The sequence below is a fragment of the Danio rerio genome, chromosome 1, assembly GCF_052040795.2.
Source record: "Danio rerio strain M-AB ecotype USA chromosome 1, GRCz13ab, whole genome shotgun sequence".
In the NCBI taxonomy this organism is placed as follows: domain Eukaryota; kingdom Metazoa; phylum Chordata; class Actinopteri; order Cypriniformes; family Danionidae; genus Danio; species Danio rerio.
The window spans coordinates 60,332,367-60,355,000 of record NC_141021.1 but is presented as its reverse complement, the minus strand read 5'-3'; the positions used below and the strand labels follow the sequence as shown (position 1 = coordinate 60,355,000).

At 39.7% G+C, this 22,634-nt stretch overlaps 3 protein-coding genes and 1 long non-coding RNA gene across 5 annotated transcripts in view; 1 reads left to right on the top strand and 3 right to left on the bottom strand.

Moving 5' to 3' along the window:
- LOC148679747 (uncharacterized) overlaps positions 1-13,629 on the top strand; it is an 80,354-nt gene extending 66,725 nt beyond the window's left edge. Inside the window, exon 2 of the long non-coding RNA XR_015941922.1 lies at positions 11,678-13,629. This is a non-coding gene — a long non-coding RNA (uncharacterized LOC148679747). The remainder of the gene's footprint in view (positions 1-11,677) is intronic.
- LOC147847095 (uncharacterized) lies at positions 1,378-7,854 on the bottom strand. Its single transcript, XM_087238196.1, has 6 exons — positions 7,703-7,854; positions 7,243-7,575; positions 4,820-4,945; positions 4,583-4,714; positions 2,988-3,037; positions 1,378-2,861 (listed from the first exon to the last, which is right to left on the bottom strand). Exons 1-6 carry the CDS (start codon positions 7,743-7,745, stop codon positions 2,598-2,600), a joined length of 948 nt encoding a protein of 315 aa, XP_087094322.1. The 5' UTR covers positions 7,746-7,854; the 3' UTR covers positions 1,378-2,597.
- LOC147847094 (protein CD300H-like) lies at positions 10,987-13,675 on the bottom strand. Of its 2 annotated transcripts, XM_087238244.1 has the most exons (6): positions 12,773-12,887; positions 12,324-12,647; positions 12,054-12,086; positions 11,647-11,763; positions 11,530-11,564; positions 10,987-11,426 (listed from the first exon to the last, which is right to left on the bottom strand). In XM_087238244.1, exons 1-6 carry the CDS (start codon positions 12,813-12,815, stop codon positions 11,163-11,165), a joined length of 816 nt encoding a protein of 271 aa, XP_087094370.1. In that variant the 5' UTR covers positions 12,816-12,887; the 3' UTR covers positions 10,987-11,162. The 2 variants fall into 2 exon arrangements, with proteins under 2 accessions (XP_087094370.1, XP_087094371.1); XM_087238245.1 differs by lacking the exon at positions 12,054-12,086 and having other exon boundaries at positions 12,175-12,647; positions 12,773-13,675.
- Positions 13,676-13,771: 96 nt separating this feature from the next.
- LOC147847093 (uncharacterized) lies at positions 13,772-21,579 on the bottom strand. Its single transcript, XM_087238205.1, has 12 exons — positions 21,458-21,579; positions 21,256-21,315; positions 20,847-20,939; positions 20,730-20,764; positions 20,453-20,626; positions 17,231-17,303; positions 16,177-16,500; positions 15,855-15,971; positions 15,657-15,716; positions 15,247-15,339; positions 15,130-15,164; positions 13,772-15,048 (listed from the first exon to the last, which is right to left on the bottom strand). The coding sequence occupies exons 6-12, from the start codon at positions 17,268-17,270 to the stop codon at positions 14,833-14,835; spliced, it is 885 nt and encodes a 294-aa protein (XP_087094331.1). The 5' UTR covers positions 17,271-17,303; positions 20,453-20,626; positions 20,730-20,764; positions 20,847-20,939; positions 21,256-21,315; positions 21,458-21,579; the 3' UTR covers positions 13,772-14,832.
- Between the last annotated feature and the right edge of the window lie 1,055 nt (positions 21,580-22,634).

Sequence of the window (22,634 nt, the reverse complement as noted above, 5' to 3'; positions counted from 1 at the left end):
AAAGCTGTTCAGACTCTTACCAGGAATCATGAGCAGAGTGAAAGTCCAGATGATCTTCATTCTTCTCTCTTATTCCCTGATCTTCTATCATTAGTAGAGTCAGCTCTCCTCAAGCTCTTCTGTGTGGGTCATGTGGGTCTGGTCGTGTTTTTGTCATGAAAGTGAAGAGATGGAAGCTTCCTCTTCTTTTGTCTTTTGTGTCCATATTAAATCTGAATATCAGAAATGGAGAAGCACCGAGCAAGATCAAAGAAACACAATAACAGCAGACAGAGATTTGCTGGTGTTTTTCTCCATCTGGAGTTCCTCTTTATTTACTTTACTTCCCTTCTCCAGTGCTCAGGGAAAACTCTATTTCCACATTCTCATTCACAAATTAATTCAGTTCTGCAGAAATGACAGAAAACACACACACACACACACACACACACACACACACACACACACACACACGTAGCTCCACACTAAGAGTCAGTCTAAATTTACATCAGTGCTATACTTTTATTACATTACAACACTTCATTTTGCAGACATGTTAAACTAAAAAGATATAATACAGATGAGGATGATTTATCAGAGGGCAATAACACCACAAACAAATACCACAGTCATTTATAGTAAATTCTGCACTGTTTCTGAACCATACTATAGTGAAGAACTTGAAACACATCGACTATAATACTTGATCTGTTTTGGTGATTCTACAGTCGCTATGGAAACACATCAACTATTGTAATTAATCTGTTGTGGTGATTCTACAGTCGCTATGGAAACACATCAACTATTGTAATTGATCTGTTGTGGTGAATCTATAGTTGCTATAAAAACACAATAACTATAGTAATTGATCTGTTGTGGTGATTGTACAGTTGCTATGGTAAAAACAACTATAGGAATTGATTTGTTGTGGTGATTGCACAGTAGCTATGGCAACACAACATCTGCAGTAATTAATTTGTTGCGGTGATTCTACAGTTGCTATGGTCAGTATTGTTGTAAGCCTAACTGGTACTCTAGGCAATCTACAATCGTGCCACCCTCACAGTGTACATGTCACCGTTTTGAGAACGAAAGTGAAGGAGGGGGTGGTGTCTTCATGCCGCCCCGGGTGATTGCCTACATTGCCCATGCCTTAATCCACCACTGGCTATGGTAACAGCAATTATAGTAAATGATCTGTTGTGGTGATTCTACAGTTGCTATGGAAACACAGCATTTACAGTAATACATTTGATTTGGTGAGTCTATAGCTGCTAGGGTAACACAACAACTATACTAATATAAACATACACAATGCTGTATTTCTACAACTATAGGGTGTATTATACAACAATACACCACAGTTTACTGTAGTAAAAATTAAAGTAAACCATGGTATTTATTACAGTTCATCAGTTTATTAGTTAATATTACAGTATGCTGGAGCATCCATTAGCTAAGTGTTGTAAACACTATTATATACACATTATAAAACACTTTTGCATTAAATAAATAAATAAGGACACAAAGTTAATAACATGTACACGTACATCCAGAGGAGCCGCTGGGGAAGGGGTAAAAAATTCTAGGGGCCCATACATTTAAGGGGCCCCAGAGACATTATCAAACATTCAATCTCCCCCCCCCCCCCCCCCCCAACCACCTTTTATCCACGATCTCCATGCCAACCCTTGCAACCCCCCCCCCACATAGCTATTCATATGTATCCACGACCCCCCCTCCTCCTCCCCCAACCAATTATGTTTTCAAAGGAACCCATTGATTTAGCGGCAAAAAAGAGTTTCCTGGCAGGGCGCACACTTATAGACAGGGTGAGGAGCTCTGTCACTCGGGAGGAGCTCGGAGTAGAGCTGGTGCTCCTCCCTATTGGAAGTAGACTCTCTTTCGGATGCCTCCTGGACTGCTACCTAGGAAGGTGTTCCAGGCATGTCCCACCGGGATGAGGGCTCAGGGAAGACCCAGGATACATTGGAGGGACCATGTCTTTAGGCTGGCCTGGGAACAACTCGGGATCCTGATTCAGCTGTTGTTGAGTTGAATAAAGAATCATTTGGTGTATTCCTTTTTGTGTAGATCAGGGAGTCATCTGGTTGAGTGAATCAGTGAATCATTTGGTTTATCTGCTATTGAGTAGATTAGTGAATCATATGGATCATCAGTTGTTTCGTAGAAAAGCGAATCATCTGGTTGAGTGGATAAATGAATCATCCTATGTATCTGCGGTTGGGTAAATCAGTGGATCATTTGGTTTATCTGCTGGTGAGTAGATCAGTGAATCATCTGAATCATCAGTTGTTGAGTGGATCAGTGAATCATTTGGTTTATCTGCTGGTGAGCAGATCAGTGATTCCGTCTGAATCATCATTTGTTGAGCAGATCAGTGAATCATCTGCATCATCAGTTGCTGGGTAGATTTTCAGATCACTTGGTATATCTGTTGTTGAGTTAAAAAAAGAATCATTTGGTTTATCCACCTTTGGGGAGATCAGTGAATCGTCTGGTTGTGTGTATCAATGAATCATTTGTTTTTTTCTGCTGTTAAGTAAATCAGTGAATCATCCAGACCATCAGTTAAGTATATCAGTAAATTATCTGGTTTAATATGCTGTTGTGTAGATCAGTGAATCATCTGGATCATCAGTTGTTGAGTAGATCAGTGAATCATCTGGTGTATCTGCAGTTGAGTAGATTGTCAGATCGTCTGGTTTATCTGCTGTATAGTAAATCGTCAAGTCCTCTGGTGTCTCTGTGGTGTGGTAGATCTTTGCTCTTTCTGCTGTGGTGTAGATAGAGGTGAGGTGTTTGTTTATGGACTGCAGCTCACTGATTTCCTGATATTTATGTTCACTGCTGTCTAACTCCTGCAAAAGAACTCATGTTACCTTATAAATACATACACATATAAACACTGCATCAGTATTCATTATTATGGACTGACAGGCTGGTATTTTTAAGCTATAAATATCATCATCATCATCTTTACTCACCTCTTCAATGAACTCTACTCTTGTATTTAAAGGCAAAATCCCAACAGAAACTGTCAAAACAAAATGAAAATTACTTTAAAAGACTGTTAAACAATGACATTTTGTTTCTTGAGAAAAGTGTGCATGTGCTTATGTAACTGGCTAGCTTGGAGAGCAACCGACTCCCATGCGGACTCTCCTCAGCTCAGAGCGGGTTGGGTGATGTAAGACCGGCGGGGTTGCATTGGTGCCATGACCTGGATTGGAGTGAGGTTTAGGGCGGTGAGTGTAACAGAGGCCAACTAGTGAAGTACAGTGCAGGTAAACCTCACTCCTCTGACCTCTAAAGGTGCTCTAGCGACAGATGCTAGAATCCATGGTCTTTAGCTGTCTTGTTAAGAGTAACCGACTCCATTGCGCAAGGTCGCCGATTCGATACCAGCTTGGAGCATGTTGGGTGGTGTAGGACCGGTAGGGTTACAGTAGAGCAACAGACTCCCATGCGACCAGTCGCCAGTTTGATCCCACCTAGGAGCGGGTTGGGTGGAGTAGGACCAGCGGGTGTTACTCTTCTATGTAGGGAGTTGACTTAGAAGTGAAGTAAACATGAACAATCTGATTTTAAAAATACACACTTTCGTAGTAAGACCTAACCATTTTACATTAGGTTGTATTGGTGTATAATTCATGTGAATTCAGGATTTAATTGAAGATCTGATTTACCATTAATGTGTCAGCCGGGGTCATTTTAGATTCAGACACAGAAGCACGCTGAAGCCCAGTGTAATATTTTTTTAACATCTGTAGAGGGTGAAATGTAACAGTTTTATGAACTGCAATGGTTCAGTGGTTCCGAACATGTATCAAATTGGTCATGTAATGGCAAACAATTGAGGCTTTGTCACATCATTGCTTTTTGGAAATGGTTGGAAAATTCATTGTTTCCTCACTAGGGGGCACAATGAACTTTAAAATACAATATAGTCCACACAAATCGCCCACAGTGGACAAAAACTGAACAGGTTTCATAGTTTTTACCTGATCTCAGATCAGTTTTACTCAGACACTTAATATTTAATAATACTAGATGAATTTCATAGATTTCACTTTCAAATAAAATTTTTCAATAATTTTAAAAAGCCAATCTTAATTTTAAAGCCAAACATACACAGAAATCAATCATAACATTGAACTTTTTTCCTATAATCTGCTAAAGGTCTAGTGATGGTTAGATTTAGGGATCTTGCTTAATAGATAAAGAGCCATGCTTAATAAAAGTCTGCATCAAAATATTCGTACAATTTTATACAGATACAACTTTCCAGACTGATGTCTAAGACAAAGGTATCATCCAGTATTTGTAACTACATGTTTATAAAATAAATAAGATCAGCTACATGCTGGGTTATATTATTCCAATTATGGGTCAAATAACGAACAACTCCAAAGTGTGTTCACATGTATTTTATAATTATATTTTAATGACACAGCGGTTTTGTCCCTATTTGGACAGCCATTGGGTTATGATTACTCTGCAATTTTACATTGCAATACCCCCATGCGGACTGGAAGAAATGAGTGTGCGTTTAGTTTCGGGTGTAGTTTCCCGATCTGACCTTGCTGTGGAAGTCCTGATTGTGCAACTCTCTGTGATTTCATGCACTTTCTCTGTTTGCACAACATCGTCAGCGCCAGCAGGAAGATGATCACCATGATGAATAACCCAGCAGTGACGTACATCACTGACCCTGCATGCAAGACGTGACTATTAATGTGCTTAAAATCTACTTATAGGAGCGTTGGATCTGCATATTTAAATATCATTAATATGCATAAAAAATAAGAGAACCAACCTGTTGATGAAGTCTGATCATTTGGCCTGAAAGTGATGGTTGATTGTAGATTCAGGTCAGTTGTGCTGAAGTATGTCAGTGTGGTTGGAAAAGCTGTGCTAGCTGAGACTTGAGTGGTCTTCTTATCTGATGGATGACAGGAAATATGAAGCAAGAGATTCTGACATGCTAACAATGCATGCTTACAAAAAAACCTTTACTGTCTGTTTGTTTCTATCATTTTGTTTTGTGTTGTGCTGGAAATCCCTTAGATTTAAAGGGCACCTATAATGCAAAAATCAATTTTACAAGAGGTTTAAACACAATTGTGTTGTGACAGTCTGTGAATATGACTAGCTTCTAATAGGAAACATGTTAATTGCATTGTTTATAATCAGACTTGGTAAAAACAGTCTGCAGAAACACTTTGATTGACAGGGTAAAGCCCCACCCACTAGTGACCATCTCTCCCTTATTAGTATAGGTCCTAAGTCTTGTTTTTGAATCTGCCACTATGCTGACATGCAGGTATTTGTAGCTCCGCCCTCTTCTGAAAAGAGCACAATCTCATTTCAATTTAAAGCGACAGTCACCAAAACGCCACAATTAGGATCAAAGCCTGAAAGGGTCAGTTTCAGAGAGTCACACTCTATAGACATCAGAGAATATTATTTAAAAATCTTGTAAAAGGGGCATAATAGGTCTCCTTTAAATGCAAATCACTGTAGCAAAAATCCACCAACAAAAAACCCACAAATCTCCAGCTTTTAAAATGCTAATAACTAGGGATGTAACGGTATTGTAAATACCGTCATACCACAATATTATTTTTTTTCGATATTACCGTAGTCGCATGACTCGGTAGAACTATAGGTCTTCTGAGAAAATTTGCTCAGGTGAATGAAGCGAACGGGAGGTAGCGGAAACTACAATTCCCATCAGCCCAGGCTTGACCATCATCCCTTGCGGTCTGTTGTCGCTACAGATACAGTAATGCGGAAATGGAGTGTGCTGCTAGAAGCGGGGATCAAAAAGAGCTGGAAATGATCGAACCTGAAGCGGGTGTTGTCGCCGCACGCGTACTGAATAGCAGTGTTGTCGCGAGCGTTCTGATCAGCTGTGTTGTCGTGCGCGTACTGTAAAGCGGGGAGGGGGGGTTGAGCGCGCATACTCAAGAGCGGTGTTGTCGCGCGTCTACTGAAGGGCGGGACGGAGGGTGTGTCTCGTCGCGGGGGCACTTTTGATCATTTTGGAAGGGCACTTTCTATCCAAGACTAAAAAGGGCATGTGCACTGCACAGGTTGAGCCCTATGTGTGCACATGCCTGCAAGTTGGGGAATACCACTAATAACAGTCATGGGGACTGCAGAAACACAGCACACTGTTCAGATTGATGCAGACATGAGACCTCTATCTCACTCATGGCTTGTCCTCTCAAGTGGGGGACAGACAATGCACAACGTTACCCACTGCTGTCAACCTGGGCCAAGTCATATCTCTCTGTCCCAGAAACCTCAGTCCCAAATGAGAGGTTTTTTTTTTCTGTTGCAGGGGACATTGTAAATGCCCAGAGATACCAGCTTTTACCAGATTATATTTATATGATAATTTTCCTTTAAACCCATCTCTATCTAAGTGAGTGAGTGATTAAATGTTGAATGTGATGAGTTTTCAACAATACTAAATTGAAACTTTATTTTTTTTTTACATGGTTTAATAATTTTTTGTTATTAAAATTGAACTTCCTGGTTTAAAGCTTACAGATAGATGACTAATTTGTATGTCATTGACACTTTTGGCACTTTTTTGGAGTATTTTCATAAGTTTTGTTTTTTCCTGTAAATGATTCAATAAATACCGTACCGTGACATTCATACCGAGGTATTACCGTACTGTGAAATTCTGATATCGTTACATCCCTACTAATAACATATAAAAAAGGATACAGAGTTCAAACTGTCACAAATGAATTACAGTAATGCCAGGAAACTTTGAAAGAAGTGTCCAAAAATGGACACATTTAATTATAAGAAACAATGAAATAATACTAATAATACTAAGGTCAACCAATTATCAAGCAATGTGTAGTTTCATTCATACTGTGGTATAAAAAGATCATTAGCAATAATAATAACTGCAAAAAGCTAAATATGGTCAGGGTAATAGGCCTACAGCATTTTTGGTCACAAATTTTATACCAATTTTGACTTATGTTCTATTCTGGTTTACATTAAATATCTTTTACAGCCTGAAGTCTAATTAAAACAAATTATAGAAAACATATCTGATGTCTGAATGAATGTTTTTTTTAATGTTATATTAAGCACACTCAAATTAGGAAGGCAATCAAATCAGCGCTGCAATATGAGTCTGTTTACAAGATTTAACAATTAATTAGTCAACCATTCTGATTTGTTCTAAAGACAACAAAATGTGTCCCTTACCGTGTTTAACCAATAACAAAATGTCTAAATAGACATCAGTTAAAGCCATATCTGTTAAACCCCTCTTCACACCACACCAGTATTGTCCTTCATCCTCTGTTCTCAGATCAGTGATGGTGACAGTGAAAACTTTGTTTGTCGTGTCGTCAGTCAGAGAGAATCTCTTGTCTTTAGGTGAAGATCCAGATTCAACAATGATGTCTTTAAATCCAGGAGTGCACTCGCCTTTACAGAAATACTTTGAGTTTGACTCATATCCAGACTCATATGAGCATCTGATGTCCAGTTTCTCTCCTCTGTGTCCTGAAACTGTAACTGGAGCTCCAACAACAGCTGAAAACACAGATATGATCATATAGAGCTGTTATGAGCGAGAGATTATCAGAGCATTTCAGACTGATGATCATTCCATAAGCAAATGTTGATCTGTGAACAAAAGTCTTCAGAGTTTTAATCTCACCTGTAAAGAAGCTGTAAATGAGCAGCAGAATGACGTCCCACATGCTGAAACTGCAGTGCTTTGCTTGAATAAAACACACAGATTGTGTGGCGAATGTTGCCGTCCTTCTCTTCCGTACTGAGAGCTCATGCAGCGTCAGAGTCTAAAATGAACATTTCCTTCCCCTTTGCTATTTATCTTTAACCACATCAGCTCTTTAAGACGTCATAAATGAGCACATTCACGCTGACCAAAATGGACAATCTTCACTCATATTACTGATCTAACTAGTAGGGTTTTTAGACTCATAATATATAGTATTTGTTCATAAATAATATATATATAGTACAGCGATTGTTTAACTGCCATGGCGTTTTTGGGGCCATGGAGAAAATTTGACATGCACTGACATTTGTGTTGTTGTCAGTATCTTAAAAACATATTAATATTAAGTACACAGCACAAGCTGGGCTACAATAATACCTGCAGCATGTTTTTATGTGTTTGTGTTCTTGAGAAAGAAACGTTTATGCATGGTTGGTGAAAAACTAAAACGTTGAAGTCACTTAAACACGGCTGTAAAGCACACGGAGAACATTTGTGCACAAGACTTTTGAGAACTGGATCTTGTAGCCTAGTGTTTTTGCTTCAAAATGGTGTCAGAATCATCTTGTTCACTTGCTCACAGAGAACAATATAACGAATGAAATTTTCTAAGTCACTTTCTGAGTGAAAATGGTTTATGCGGGAAGGCGTGAACTATCATCACTATGCAGTGAGTAACACCTGAGAAGGCAAAGACCTGCATAATGAGCTGCATAATGAGCCATCAGACAGCTATGTGACTAAGAGGGAAGAGTTTCAAGAAAGAATCTGACAAAAAATTAATTTGTATGTATTTTTCTGTGCAGTTTATTTAATCTATATTTAACTATCGCACAAAATAACTCAAGAGACACACGTGAGAGTCAGTACATTGTATAAAACTCTGTAAACAATATAAACTTACATATAGCAAAGCTACTGATAAAATTACTTACAAATAAACTTTACATATGCAGTTGAAGTCTTTATTATTATTTACCCTTTGAATTGTTTATTGTGAATTGTAATTATTTAGTCTTTTTTTTAATATTTCCCAAATGATGTTGAACAGTTTCAGGATATGTTCACAGTATGTCTGATAATATTTTTTCCTCTGGAAAAAGTCTTATTTGTTTTATTTCGGCTAGAATAAAAGCAGTTTTTAATTTTTTAAACACCATTTTAAGGTCAAATATTTTAGCCCCTTCAAGCTATATATTTTTTTTGATAGTCTACAGAACAAACCATCGTTATACAATAACTTGCCTAATTCCCCTAACCTGCCTAGTTACCCTAATTACCCTAGTGAAGGCTTTAAATGTCACTTTAAGCTGTATAAAAGTGTCTTGAAGAATATCCAGTCTAATATTATTTACTGTCATCATGGCAAAGATAAAATAAATCAGTTATTAGAGATGAGTTGTTAAATTATTAAACTAACTAGTTATTATTAAACTATTATGATTAGAAATGTGCTGAAAAAATCTCCATTAAACAGAAATTGGGGAAAAAAATAAACAATAAACAGGGGGGGGCGAATAATTCAGACTTCAACTGTAACTTAAGCCATGCACTTGAATTTACACATGAAGCATTGTGTACAGATGACACATTCAGGGCAAAGTCAACAATGTAAATATGAAGAGTGTAAGATAATAAAGGGTGTAAGGTTTGTGAAAGCTTAGTGTGAGCATCATGTGGTCTAAGCTGTGGTCCAAGTTTATGTGAAGGAATCTCAGAGCCTGGTGAGCCATGTCAGCATCAGCCTCTTTTACCACTGGAGAATCCGGTCCTCACTTTTATACAAATTACATAAAAAGAGATCATTTGTTTTCGACTTGAATGGGTTAATGCAAAAGTAGACATATCAAGGCCTCTTTAGATATATCTCTCATGCCTCTTTGTTGAGTATTTTCTGAGTTTCAGGTCATTTTATTGATGTGTTTTTTTTTCTGACACCATCTACATGTTGCACGTGTCTTATGCAGATGATTGTTATAACAAAGCCTCATGTGCGTGGTAGCATTAATTCTAATGAGCTCAGACATACTAGACATAGCGTTTGGTTTTCATAATAATTACTTTATTAAACAATGTCTGTTTTCAACATGCACTTTCTGCATTTAAAAGTAAACACTTCAAGCTTTCTATAGATATGTGTCTCATGTCTGTGTGTTTTGTTTTTGCAGAGTTTCAGTGCATTTTACAGACGTGTTTCTAAAAACAGTTCACGGAGAGAGAAAATACAGAATGCCTACACTGTTTATTATCCTTATTTTGCAAAAGCACACATGTTTGTTGTCATTGTGAGTGCACACAACAAAAACTAGACACTTTACAGATTCGATTGATGTATTAATCTTATCTGTACGATCAAAACTGAAAGTGTAAATGTTCTTTTCGGCGTTATGAGGAGAAGATGCCTCAAAACGCGTATATGCAGTCTTCAACCCCTGGAGGTTAAAAATCTCGGTCTAAAGCAGGGGTCACCAATCTCGTTCCTGGAGGGCCGGTGTCCTGCAGGGTTTAGCTCCAACTTGCCTCAACACAACTGCCTGGGTGTTTGCATTATACCTAGTAAGATCTTAATTAGCTTGCTCAGGTGTGTTTGATTAGTGTTGGAGCTAAAATCTGCAGGACACCGGCCCTCCAGGAACAAGTTTGGTCATCCCTGCTCTAAAATGTCTATCAGTTGTACTGTTTAAAGTGGGCATTTGTTTTAAATATGATGCTTTATTATGGTCCTTTGAAGTGAAAGACTTTTCAGTATGGGAGCCATGCTTGTTTTATATATCCTGTTTGCAAGTTTGAACTTTCCCACTAAGTTGAGCTACTTAAAGCAACATTTGCTCACTGTTTCCTCTTGTGGACGATAAGTGCAATTGTCTGCTGCCAGTGGCATGAATACTGTCACTTTAATACAGGGGTCACCAATCCTGGTCCTGGAGGGCCGGTGTCCCTGCTGAGTTTAGCTCCAACTTGCCACAACACACCTGCCTGGATGCTTGATTAGCTTGTTCAGGTGTGTTCGATTAGGGTTGGAGCAAAAATCTGCAGGACACCGGCCCTCCAGGAACAAGTTTGGTGACCACTGCTTTAATACATGCTGTGTAAACTCTTGGTTTGAGGTATTGATGCGGAAGCTCTGTGTATTTCTGTTTGTCACCTGTAGAGGGCGCACTAACAGCTGTAGATCAGCTGCACAAATCACCAACATTCAGTTTCATTCACACACTTTATTTTTAGTTGTTAGTAACACTAAGTGCTAGTAATATTACACACTTTATAAAATACTCATAAATGTGTTACAAAATATTGGTTAATAAAAATATATATACAGATTTTTGATTTTTCCTCATGAACATCAGTGTATGATGATGTTTTATTCTTTATTATCTTATGTGTTGTTGTGTGGATGTGTTGCGGTCACATAGATCGTTTCTGATGATGCAACATTCCAATGATGATAAGAATCTGTATCTGTCACCTGATTGGCTGAGTGGATGTGACCGAAGTGTAAATCTGGCTGCTGATTGGTTACTGTAGGACAAACAGTGATCACTGGGTGGGTGTTGAGATCTGATGCTGCCGTCTGATTGGATGAAGATGCAGCGGAGATGATGACATCACTGTCTAGATAATTTTCATACACGCAGTCAGTCTGAAAAACAGCACATGAGTCATGAATACTGCAATAATTCAGAGAACCCTCACTGCTCATCATGTGTGTGTGAACTTGTACAGGTACAGATATGAACACACACCTCAGTGTTCTGCTGCACATTCTGCAGAGGTAAAGCTGAATGGAGGAGGAACAAACACTGTTAAATCAACTCAAACAGCAGTTCAACTGGACTTCATCATCACAGACACACTGTTACCTGTCTCACATTTCCTTTTCCTCTTCTTCAGGATGAGCAAAGTTCCAGAACACAGAAGCAGAACCAGCAGAGCTGAACCCAGACCGCCAGCAACTGAACCCAGATCAGTATGTGACGCTAAACACACAAAAAGCACATAACTGATGAGATTACACTGTAAAATGAGCAATCTCTGGACGTAACTGAAGTGAAACTGCATCAGTAAACCTCAAATCTTCAACAGAAAATCATGTATTTCTACAGCTGATGTCTAAACACATTCACTGTGTAAATCTGATGTGCTTCATTTTAATCCTGATATACAACGGTTAAAGTTTGCCTTCTCAAATGTTATTTTACTCCAAAATAATTTCTTTTAATCAAAGAGTTGGAGACAAATGCATTGTGGGTGGTGTAGTTTGTGTTACCAGTGCTTGGCTGAACTGTAGTATTTCCTGTTCCTTTTTTTAGTCACAGAGAGAGAGAGAGAGAGAGAGAGAAAGAGACACCAGTGACATGAATGAGCAGCTTATACGGAAGAACATGAACATCTCATTATTCAGTTCGTCAGAGTAAATTCACTGAACACACTGCCTCTAGTGGCCTGATGAAGGAGTTATTCACTGCAGACACACACTACAGGAGAATGGGGGAAAAGAGGCTTAATTTTACTGGAAATATGAGAATGCATTTCTTACTCTGTTTAACATTCAGCAAAACCTTTGAATAGACATCAGGTAAAGGTAAACTCCTCTCCACAGCACACCAGTATTGTCCTTCATCCTCTGTTCTCAGATCAGTGATGGTGATGGTGAAAACTCTGTTTATTGTGTCGTCAGTCAGAGAGAATCTCTCGTCTTTTGCTGGAGATCCTGATTCAACTATGATGTTTTTACTCCCAAAGTAACACTCGCCTTTACAGAAATACTTTGAGTTTGACTCATATCCAGACTCATATGAGCATCTGATGTCCAGTTTCTCTCCTCTGTGTCCTGAAACTGTGACTGGAGCTCCAACAACAGCTGAAAACACAGATATGATCATATAGAGCTGTTATGAGCGAGAGATCAGAATACAGTCACTCATTTCAGACTGATAATCATTTAATATGGAAATGTTGATCTGTGAACAAAAGATTTAATCTCACCTGTAAAGAAGCTGTAAATGAGCAGCAGAATGACGTCCCACATGCTGAAACTGCAGTGCTTTGCTTGAATAAAACACACAGACTGTGTATGAAACACTCCACCGTCCGTCTCTTCCGTACTGAGAGCTCATCACAGTCTAAATGAACATTTCCTTTCACACCTTTATTTATATTCATCTCTTTCACTTCTTCAATATGTCTTAAAAGAGCACATTCACCGTGACAAAAAGCTCCTGCTTTACTCATATTACTGATCTGAACAGTCCAGCGTTTACACTCATAATATACGTATAGAAGATGAATGCTTGTTCATGCATTTTTAGGTTTTTAAATTCTTGCATTCAGTTTTAACACCAAGTTGACAAATGAAAATATCTAGAAAATACATGATAATACATTAGTACATCATTATCTGCTCATTAGCTAAAATAGCAGGGAAGTTCTCGAGATCAACCTGAGCTCAAACTCCCCTCTAAGGAGGGAGCCCCGGGCTCGAGGATCTTATGAGCTCAGGGCTCTCTCCCAGGACAGCATGCCAAGCTAGCTTTATAATCAATTATCAGCTAAGTGTGAACTCTTGAATATGCTGTAAAGCTTGTTTTATTGGTTAAGCCATATCTTGCTAAATATCCTGTGGAATATTATTTACTGTCATCATGACAAAGACAAAAAAAGTTATTCAAACTCTTATATTTAAAATGTGTTGAGGAAAAATTCCTTGTTAAACAGCATTTGGGAAATACCTGACAAAGAATTATAATTTCACTGAAAATCTAATAATTTTTGAATTCAGTTATACAGCTTTTATTTTATTTTATTTTCTTAATGTTATAAGCAAATAAAAAATGTGATGCTCTCTTTTATTTGTGGAAAATGAATATTATAACTGCTTTTTTTATAATCAGCTTCTTTTTTTACATTCAGAGCTTGTTCATCCAGAATAATTATTAATAAAAATAAATTATTTGATATTGTAACAGGGAGACTGACACGGAGGGATCCATTTGCAGTATTTATTAAGTCACACTTAATCAACATACAACAAGCACGGCTGTGCTAACATACAACATACACATCAATGAGAATGGGCTGGAGATGACAGACACAGAGTGATTACCAGGCATGGGTCAGAGGCAGGCAGCGTGATTCAGAGTCCGTGTAACAGGCTTTAGTCAAGGGCAGGCAGAGAGTATCAGAGTCCGAGTAACAGGCTTTGGTCGTGGGCAGGCAGAAGACAGAGCAGAGTCAGGAAACGGGCTGAAGTAGTAAACGGGAGATCAGGCAGGATAGAACGCTCAGAAATGCTGGCCGGGGCTAAACAAGACTTCGCACAGAAGAGTGAGTGTGAGCTGCTTATGAAGGGTACGTGGGTCATTAGCGGAATGGAGAACAGGTGTGCTGGAATCAGAGTGGAGGGATGACGTAATGTTAGAAGTCCGGAGATGGTGGCCTCTGCTGGCCAGCGAGGGGAATGACTGGGACCGAGTCGGTGACAGATATTAAGATGACAGTACTGTCAATGGCAAGGCAAAGCAAAGCAAGTTTATTTCTTTAGCACATTTCATACACAGTGGCGTTTCGAAGTTCGAAGTGCTGCTTAACACAAACAGCAATAAAAGAGACAAGAATAAGAAAAAAATTAAAATGATTAAAAAACAGATTAAAATGTGTTAAAACAAGTTATAAAAGAAAAAAAGGAAGAAATCAAAATGTGATGTGAGGGCTGTAGCACAGTGCCCATACAGCTAAACAGATGTGTGTTCAGTCTTGATGTGAATGTGCCTCATGTTGGAGCACATCTGATCATTTCAGCTGATTCCAGCAGTGGGGGGCGCTGTTAGTATCTGAAGGCCGATTCACCCTGCTTTGACTTTGAACCCAGAGCTCAAACAGAGATTCCAATTATAAAACTAAAGCATTATAAACTCTTAATTATAGTTAACATGTAAAGTTGCAAAGATGAAAATGTACAGCGGAAAAAGTAGGGAAAATGTAAATAAAGAATCATTTTGAAATTGGATCGGGACCCACAGACTGGCTGTTTTGAAGATCGTAACTGATTATGTAACATTAGCATAGCAATCAAAATCTGAATCTGCCTTCTGATTGGCTGAGTGGGTGTGACCAGAGTGTAATTCAGATTGCTGATTGGTTACTTTAGAATAAACAGCATTTGCTGCGCGGGTGTTGAGGTCTGATGCTGGCAGCTGATTGGATGAAGACGTAGCGGCAATGATGACATCACATTTTGGAAGATTTGCATACGTGCAGTCAGTCTGAAAAACAGCACATGAGTAATGCGTTTATTAACAGAACCGTCATCATACAGATATCAGTACACAGATATGAACACACACCTCAGTGTTCTGCTGCACATTCTGCAGAGGTAAAGCTGAATGGAGGAGGAACAAACACTGTTAAATCAACTCAAACAGCAGTTCAGCTGGACTTCATCATCACAGACACACTGTTACCTGTCTCACATTTCCTTTTCCTCTTCTTCAGGATGAGGAAAGTTCCAGAACACAGAAGCAGAACCAGCAGAACTGAACCCAGACCACCAGCCACTGAACCCAGATCAGTATGTGGCACAAAACACACAAAAAGCACATTACTGATCAGATTATACTGTAAAATGAACAATCTCTGGACGTAACTGAAGTGAAACTGCATCAGTAAACCTCAAATATTCAACAGAAAATCATGTATTTCTACAGCTGATGTCTAAACACATTCACTGTGTAAATCTGATGTGCTTCATTTTCATCCTGATATATAACGGTTAAAATGTGGCTCTGCAAATGTTATTTTACTCCAGAATGTTTCCTTTAGAGCAAAGAGATAGAGACAGGTGCATTGTGGGTAGTGTAGTTTGTGTTCTTACCAGTCACCAGAACTGTGGTATTTCCTGTTCCTTTTTCTGATGCAGTTTGTGGGTGAGTCACTGATAAAAATAGAAATAAAAACACAGCAGAGACGTGAATGAGCTGATCATACTGAAGAAGAACATGAACACACACACACACACACACACACATGAATAAAGCACATGATGAATATGTCTGAAGTAAGCGTGATTGACCTGTAGAGTTGTGCTGATCTGTGCTGCTGCTGGACTGCAGATTCACTTCTGTTGAGCTGAAATATGACGGCGTGTTGGAGAAAGAGCTGACAGATGAACCTTCAGTGTTTTCCTGATCTGATGGACAGACAGAGATGAGCACAAACACTAATGCTGGAGTTCAGTTCAAACACATCTCATTATTCAGTTCATCAGAGTCGATTCACTGAACACACTGCCTCTAGTGGCCTGATGAGGGATTTATTCACTGCAGACACACATTACAGGAGAATGAGGGAAGTAGAGGTCAGTTTTACTAGAGATATCAAAATAAATCTCTTACCCTGTTTGACCATCAGCACAATCTCTGAATAGAGATCTTCAATAAGTAAACTCCTCTGCACAGCACACCAGTATTGTCCTGCATCTGCTGATCTCAGATCAGTGATGGTGATGGTGAAAACTCTGTTTTTCTTGTCGTCAGTCAGAGAGAATCTCTCGTCTATTGCTGGAGATCCTGATTCAACTACTGTATCTTTAAATCCGGTAAAGCAGCTCCCTTTACAGAAATACTTTGAATATGACTCATATCCCGATTTATAAGGGCATCTGATGTCCAGTTTCTCTCCTCTGTGTCCTGAAACTGTCCTTCGAGCTTCAACAACAGCTGAAAACACAGATATGATCATATAGAGGTGTTATGAGTAAGAGATAATCTGGCCACAATTTACTTTACTCATGTGCAACTGATGATTATTTAATAAAACACATCCCACATGGCTAAAGCACCGCAATGAATTACAGCACATGACTGGACCAAGTCTGGCTTCCAGACAAGGGCTAAACATGGACTACATCTGGGCCAAGTCTAAGCCAAGTTAATTACTCGTAATTGGGCCTGAACTGGGCCAGAGAGTTTGGTGTGTCACAATTGAAACGAAATTGATAATCCCATGAAGCACTGCGCTTTAGGCACACTATGGGCAAGATTTGTCTCAAAGCGACCTGATTGGTGGAATTTTTTTCGTTACTCAAAAATAATTTTAATGTATACACATATTAATTTTAACAGAGCTAAATACTACATTTTACATTTGGCCCAAATCTTGTGTGGGACGCCTTAAAGACGGTGCCAACTCTGCCAAACCCGGGCCATTTTTGGTCCACATGCTGTAGGATGAATGCCTCCTGTTCCAGCTTTATACCACATCTGGGTCAGAATTCTTGTCTACCTGGGATGTTAAACTCTGCACAAAAACTCTTGCATCATAACCACCTGCTTAACCATTGGTCCATACAGAAGGTTATTATTAAAAACAATTAACTCATAATTAGTGTCAGAAACAGCAAATGGTCAACATAAATTCTTAAACTGCAAGTGAAAGTGTTGAACTGACCTGCACAGGAGCTGGAAATGAGCAGCAGAATCACCAACATGCTGGAAACGTTCCTCCAATATAAGACTGAATCCTGTGTGTCAAACAGTACTGTGTTTCTCTTCCGCAGTGAGTGTCAGACGTGAAGCGTCTTACTTTTCCTTCCTCTGTCTGTCTCAGATTTACTTAACATCATCACACAGACAGTGCTGTATCTGAGCACATGTAAACTCACATAAGCAACACATTTATGATCAACCCAAGCTCATTCTGGAAACGTAGCCCCGCGGACGTTTCTGGAGACCGCGATTTACGTGGCCGGAGGTACGTAAGGCCGCGTTTAGTTTTTCTTCGCGCTCACCAGCCGAAGGCTCGGATAAACCTTTCCTGACTCACTCCTCCAAAACACCACAAAAATGCTCAATAATATTTAAGTCTGTGTACTGTGCAGGCCTTAAGAGATGTTCAACTTCACTTGATGTTTATCAAACCACTCTGTCGCCAGTCTTGCTGTGTGTATTGTTGCATTGTCATCCTGATACACAGCAATGCTTTCCGCACACAATGTTTGACCCATTGGGAGCACATCCCTGCTGAAAAATCCAGCTTAAACCAGCCTAGGCTGGTTGGATGGTTTTAGAGGAGTTTTGGCCATTTCCAGGCTGGTTTCCAGCCATTTCCAGCCTGGTCTTAGCTAGTCAGGCTGGAAAATGACCAGCCAAATCCAGCTAAAACCAGCTTGACCAGCCTGGTTTAAGCTGGACATAGCTGGTTTTGGCTGGACTCCCAGCTTGGCTAGGCTGGTCAAGCTGGTTTTAGCTGGTCATCTCCCAGCCTGACCAGCTAAGACCAGGCTGGAAATGGTTGGAAACCAGCCTGGAAGTGGCCAAAACCCCTCTAAAACTAGCCTGGTCGACCAGCTAAAACCAGCCAACCAGCCTAGGCTGGTTTTAGCTGGATTTTTCAGCAGGGATGGTCCTCCAGAATGGTTGGGTAGTCCTTGGCAGTGACGTTCCATCTAGCACAAGTATTGGGTCTAGGGAATGCCATGATAATTAAGCCCAAACCATCAGTGATCCACACTCCTGCTTCAATCTGGACATCAGCAGACTGGATGGGACGCTTCTTTGGAGCTTCACCCACCAGATGTGGGAAAGAGAGTGAAGGTGGACTCATCAGAGAACAGTACATGTTTCACACTCTCCAGAGCATAAGATTTTCACTGCTGGAACATTGAAACCGATGTTTAGCAATGGCAAAAGTGACCAAAGATTTGGCTACAGCATGTTGAAACCTGTTGTTTTGCTCGAATGAAAAACAGACACAGACTGGATGAAACAGGTACTGTCCTTGTCCATATTGATGGCTTAGAGTCTAAAATTAACATTTCCTTCCCTGCCTTTTCAATCTTTATCTCTGACAAACAGCTCCTACTTTAAGTATATTACTGATCTGAGCAGTCCAGCATTTAGGCCGTACTCACAATAGGTACAGTTGCCTCAAACCGGGCCAAAGCATGTTTGTCTCCCCTCCCGTCTCCCCCAACGGCCTGCACTCACACAAAAAACGGGCTTCGGCACGCTTACATCATCGCTGCTGGGCTGTTCAGTGAGAAGCGCTCTGTCACTCAGCAGCACAGTGGAGATTTCTCTAGTTATATCATGTCAGTGGTTTGATATACAGTCAAATATTTCACCAAACAGTCCTTAGGGATGCGGGGAAACGCAGTCAGATATTTCGCCGAACAGATCCGCCACTTTTGGCGCTCATAAACAATCATAAAGCTCTCGTGCTGCAGGAATGAGCTACGGCAGTTTGCGTTCACTGAACAGTAAGAATTATTAATAAATCCATATGAATCAGTGCCTTAAAAGTCACGTCTCGCTTTCAGTTTCGGGCTTTGGCGTGTTTTGCACTCACACACAAGCGTACCGCGCCAAAGCCCAAGTGAACCGGGCTCAGGCACACCTCTTCCAACCGGGCCAGGGCCGGCCAAGTGAACCGTGCCTGAGCCCGATTCAGCGCACTCACACTTCTCAAACGATCCGGGAAACGGGCCTGGGCACGGTACAGATGGCATAGTGTGAGTAGGCCCTTAGTGTCATGACTGTGTATGTCCACCAGATGCCACTGTAGTTCGCCAGCAACCCCCAGCGGACTACAGTGGCTTTAGAACTACATTTCCATACATTCTTTCGCACACACACCCGGTCTCTCATTTACACTGATTTACAACCACAGCTGTCTCCGTTCTCCGTGATTACCTGGACTATATATTCAGTCATTCATCCTCTGTTTGTCAGTCGGTCGTTGTCTTCCTTGTGGTATGTGTTTGAATCCAGTCTTGTATCTTGTCATCCTGTATCCAGTTTAGTATCTTATCCTAGTTGTCAAAGTCTAGTTTTAGTTTAGTCTGTTTGAGTTCCTGGTTTTGTTTGTTTGGTTATTTTGTACTTTGGATTTTTGTATTTTTTGTCACTGTTACTGCACTATACTATATTAAATCTGCACTTGGATCCACACCCTTTTTGTTCCTGTTCTTGATCACTAACGTGACACTTAGACTCTTAATATACCGAACCAGTGCTTGTCTAATCAAAAATCACCTTACAATTCATACATATTTTAGGTTTTCAAATTAGTATTTATTTTACATTTTAACATTCACTAGTTCATGTTTCCATGTAGGACAAATGGAGAACAAATAACTGCTGATTTTGAAAAACAAAAGTAAAAAATACAGTAAAATACACCAGTCTTTGGCCATTTTTAAGAAATGGTAGTAAAATAAATAAAATTTAGAGTAAAGGCAACGATAATAAACAAGGAACAACTTTTCTAGTTTTGATGGCCGGTGTTTCTGCATGTTGTCAAAGGGAGGGTTTGAAAGGTTGTACATTCAAATGTGTGTGATAAATGCTGTAACTCTTGGTTTGAGGTATTGATGCTGAAGCTCTGTGTATTTCTGTTCATCACCTGTAGAGGGCGCACTATAACAGATCAGCTGCACACATCACTAACAATCAGTTTCATTCACACACTTTATTTTTAGCTGTTAGTGACATTTCCTGTTAGTAATATAACCGTCAGTGCAGATGATCTGTTGATGACCATGTATTTTTGATGTTTAATTAATGAATATATAGCTGCGTCATCTTTTGAGTTATTTTGTGGACGTGTTGCGGTGACATAAATTTCTGATGATGTAATATTGTCATAATAATCACAGTCTGTATCTGTCACCTGATTGGCTGACTGGGTGTGACCAGAGTGCAAATCAGGCTGCTGATTGGTTACTGTGGAATAAACAGTGATTACTGAGTTGGTGTTGAGATCTGATGCTGGCGTCTGATTGGATGAAGATGCAGCGGCGATGATGACATCACTGTCTAGAACATTTTCATACACGCAGTCAGTCTGAAAAACAGCATGTAAGTAATCAATAATGTGTTTTTTAAGAGAACCCTCACTGCTCATCATGTGTGTGTGAACTTGTACAGGTACAGATATGAACACACACCTCAGTGTTCTGCTGCACATTCTGCAGAGGTAAAGCTGAATGGAGGAGGAACAAACACTGTTAAATCAACTCAAACAGCAGTTCAACTGGACTTCATCATCACACACACACTGTTACCTGTCTCACATTTCCTTTTCCTCTTCTTCAGGATGAGGAAAGTTCCAGAACACAGAAGCAGAACCAGCAGAACTGAACCCAGACCACCAGCAACTGAACCCAGATCAGTATGTGGCACAAAACACACAAAAAGCACATTACTCATCAGATTATAGTATAAAATGAGCAATCTCTGGACGTAACTGAAGTGAAACTGCATTAGTAAACCTCAAATCTTCAACAGAAATCATGTATTTCTACAGCTGATGTCTAAACATATTCACTGTGTAAATCTGATGTGCTTCATTTTCATCCTGATATATAACAGTTAAAATGTGGCTCTGCAAAAGTTATTTAACTCCAGAATGTTTCCTTTAGAGCAAAGAGATGGAGACAGGTGCATTGTGGGTAGTGTAGTTTGTGTTCTTACCAGTCACCAGAACTGTGGTATTTCCTGTTCCTTTTTCTGATGCAGTTTGTGGGTGAGTCACTGATAGAGAGAAATAAAAACACAGCAGAGACGTGAATGAGCTGCTCATACTGAAGAAGAACATGAACACACACACACACACATACACACACACATATGAATAAAGCACATGATGAATATGTCTGAAGTAAGCGTGATTGACCTGTAGAGTTGTGCTGATCTGTGCTGCTGCTGGACTGCAGATTCACTTCTGTTGAGCTGAAATATGACGGCGTGTTGGAGAAAGAGCTGACAGATGAACCTTCAGTGTTTTCCTGATCTGATGGACAGACAGAGATGAGCACAAACACTAATGCTGGAGTTCAGTTCAAACACATCTCATTATTCAGTTCATCAGAGTCGATTCACTGAACACACTGCCTCTAGTGGCCTGATGAGGGATTTATTCACTGCAGACACACACTACAGGAGAATGAGGGAAAAGAGGCTTAATTTTACTGGAAATATGAGAATGCATGTCTTACTCTGTTTAACCTTTAGCAAAACCTTTGAATAGACATCAGTTAAAGACATATCTACAAATGTCCTCTCCACAGCACACCAGTATTGTCCTGCATCCTCTGTTCTCAGATCAGTGATGGTGACGGTGAAAACTCTGCTTTTCTTGTCGTCAGTCAGAGAGAATCTCTCGTCTTTTATTGGAGATCCTGATTTAATTATTATGTGTTTCCTTCCAAGAATCCCCTTGCCTTTACAGAAATACTTTGAGTTTGACTCATATCCAGGCTCATATGGGCATCTGATGTTCAGTTTCTCTCCTCTGTGTCCTGAAACTGTAACTGGAGCTCCAACAACAGCTGAAAACACTGAAATCATCATAAAGATATCATCAGGCTACAATAATATTCTTCATGTGAAACTGATGATCATGTAATAACAGGGGAAATCAGTAACACACATTATACTGTGTACAGAAAGTCATATCTCTTTAAGTGGCATCAGTTAAGCGGCTTGGGCTTTTCTCCATATAGTAGATCATCATTAAAGCAATAAACTCTTAGACTGAAGGTTAAAGTGTTGAACTGACCTGTAGAGAAGCTGGACACGAGCAGCAGAATCACCAACATGCTGGACACTTTCCTCGAATATGAGACTGAATTCTGTGTGTCAAACGATACTCTATTTCTATTCTGAAGTGAGTGTCTTGAAGCAGCGTCTCACATTTCCTTCCTCTGCCAAACCACATACAGCTTTACTCTGCATCTTCACACTGACACTGATGCATATGTGCACATATAAACTCATCTGCACATTCATGAGGTGTCTTTTTGTCAAATTGGAGATGCTCGAGAGCTTGACATAATAAAAGACTCATTCAT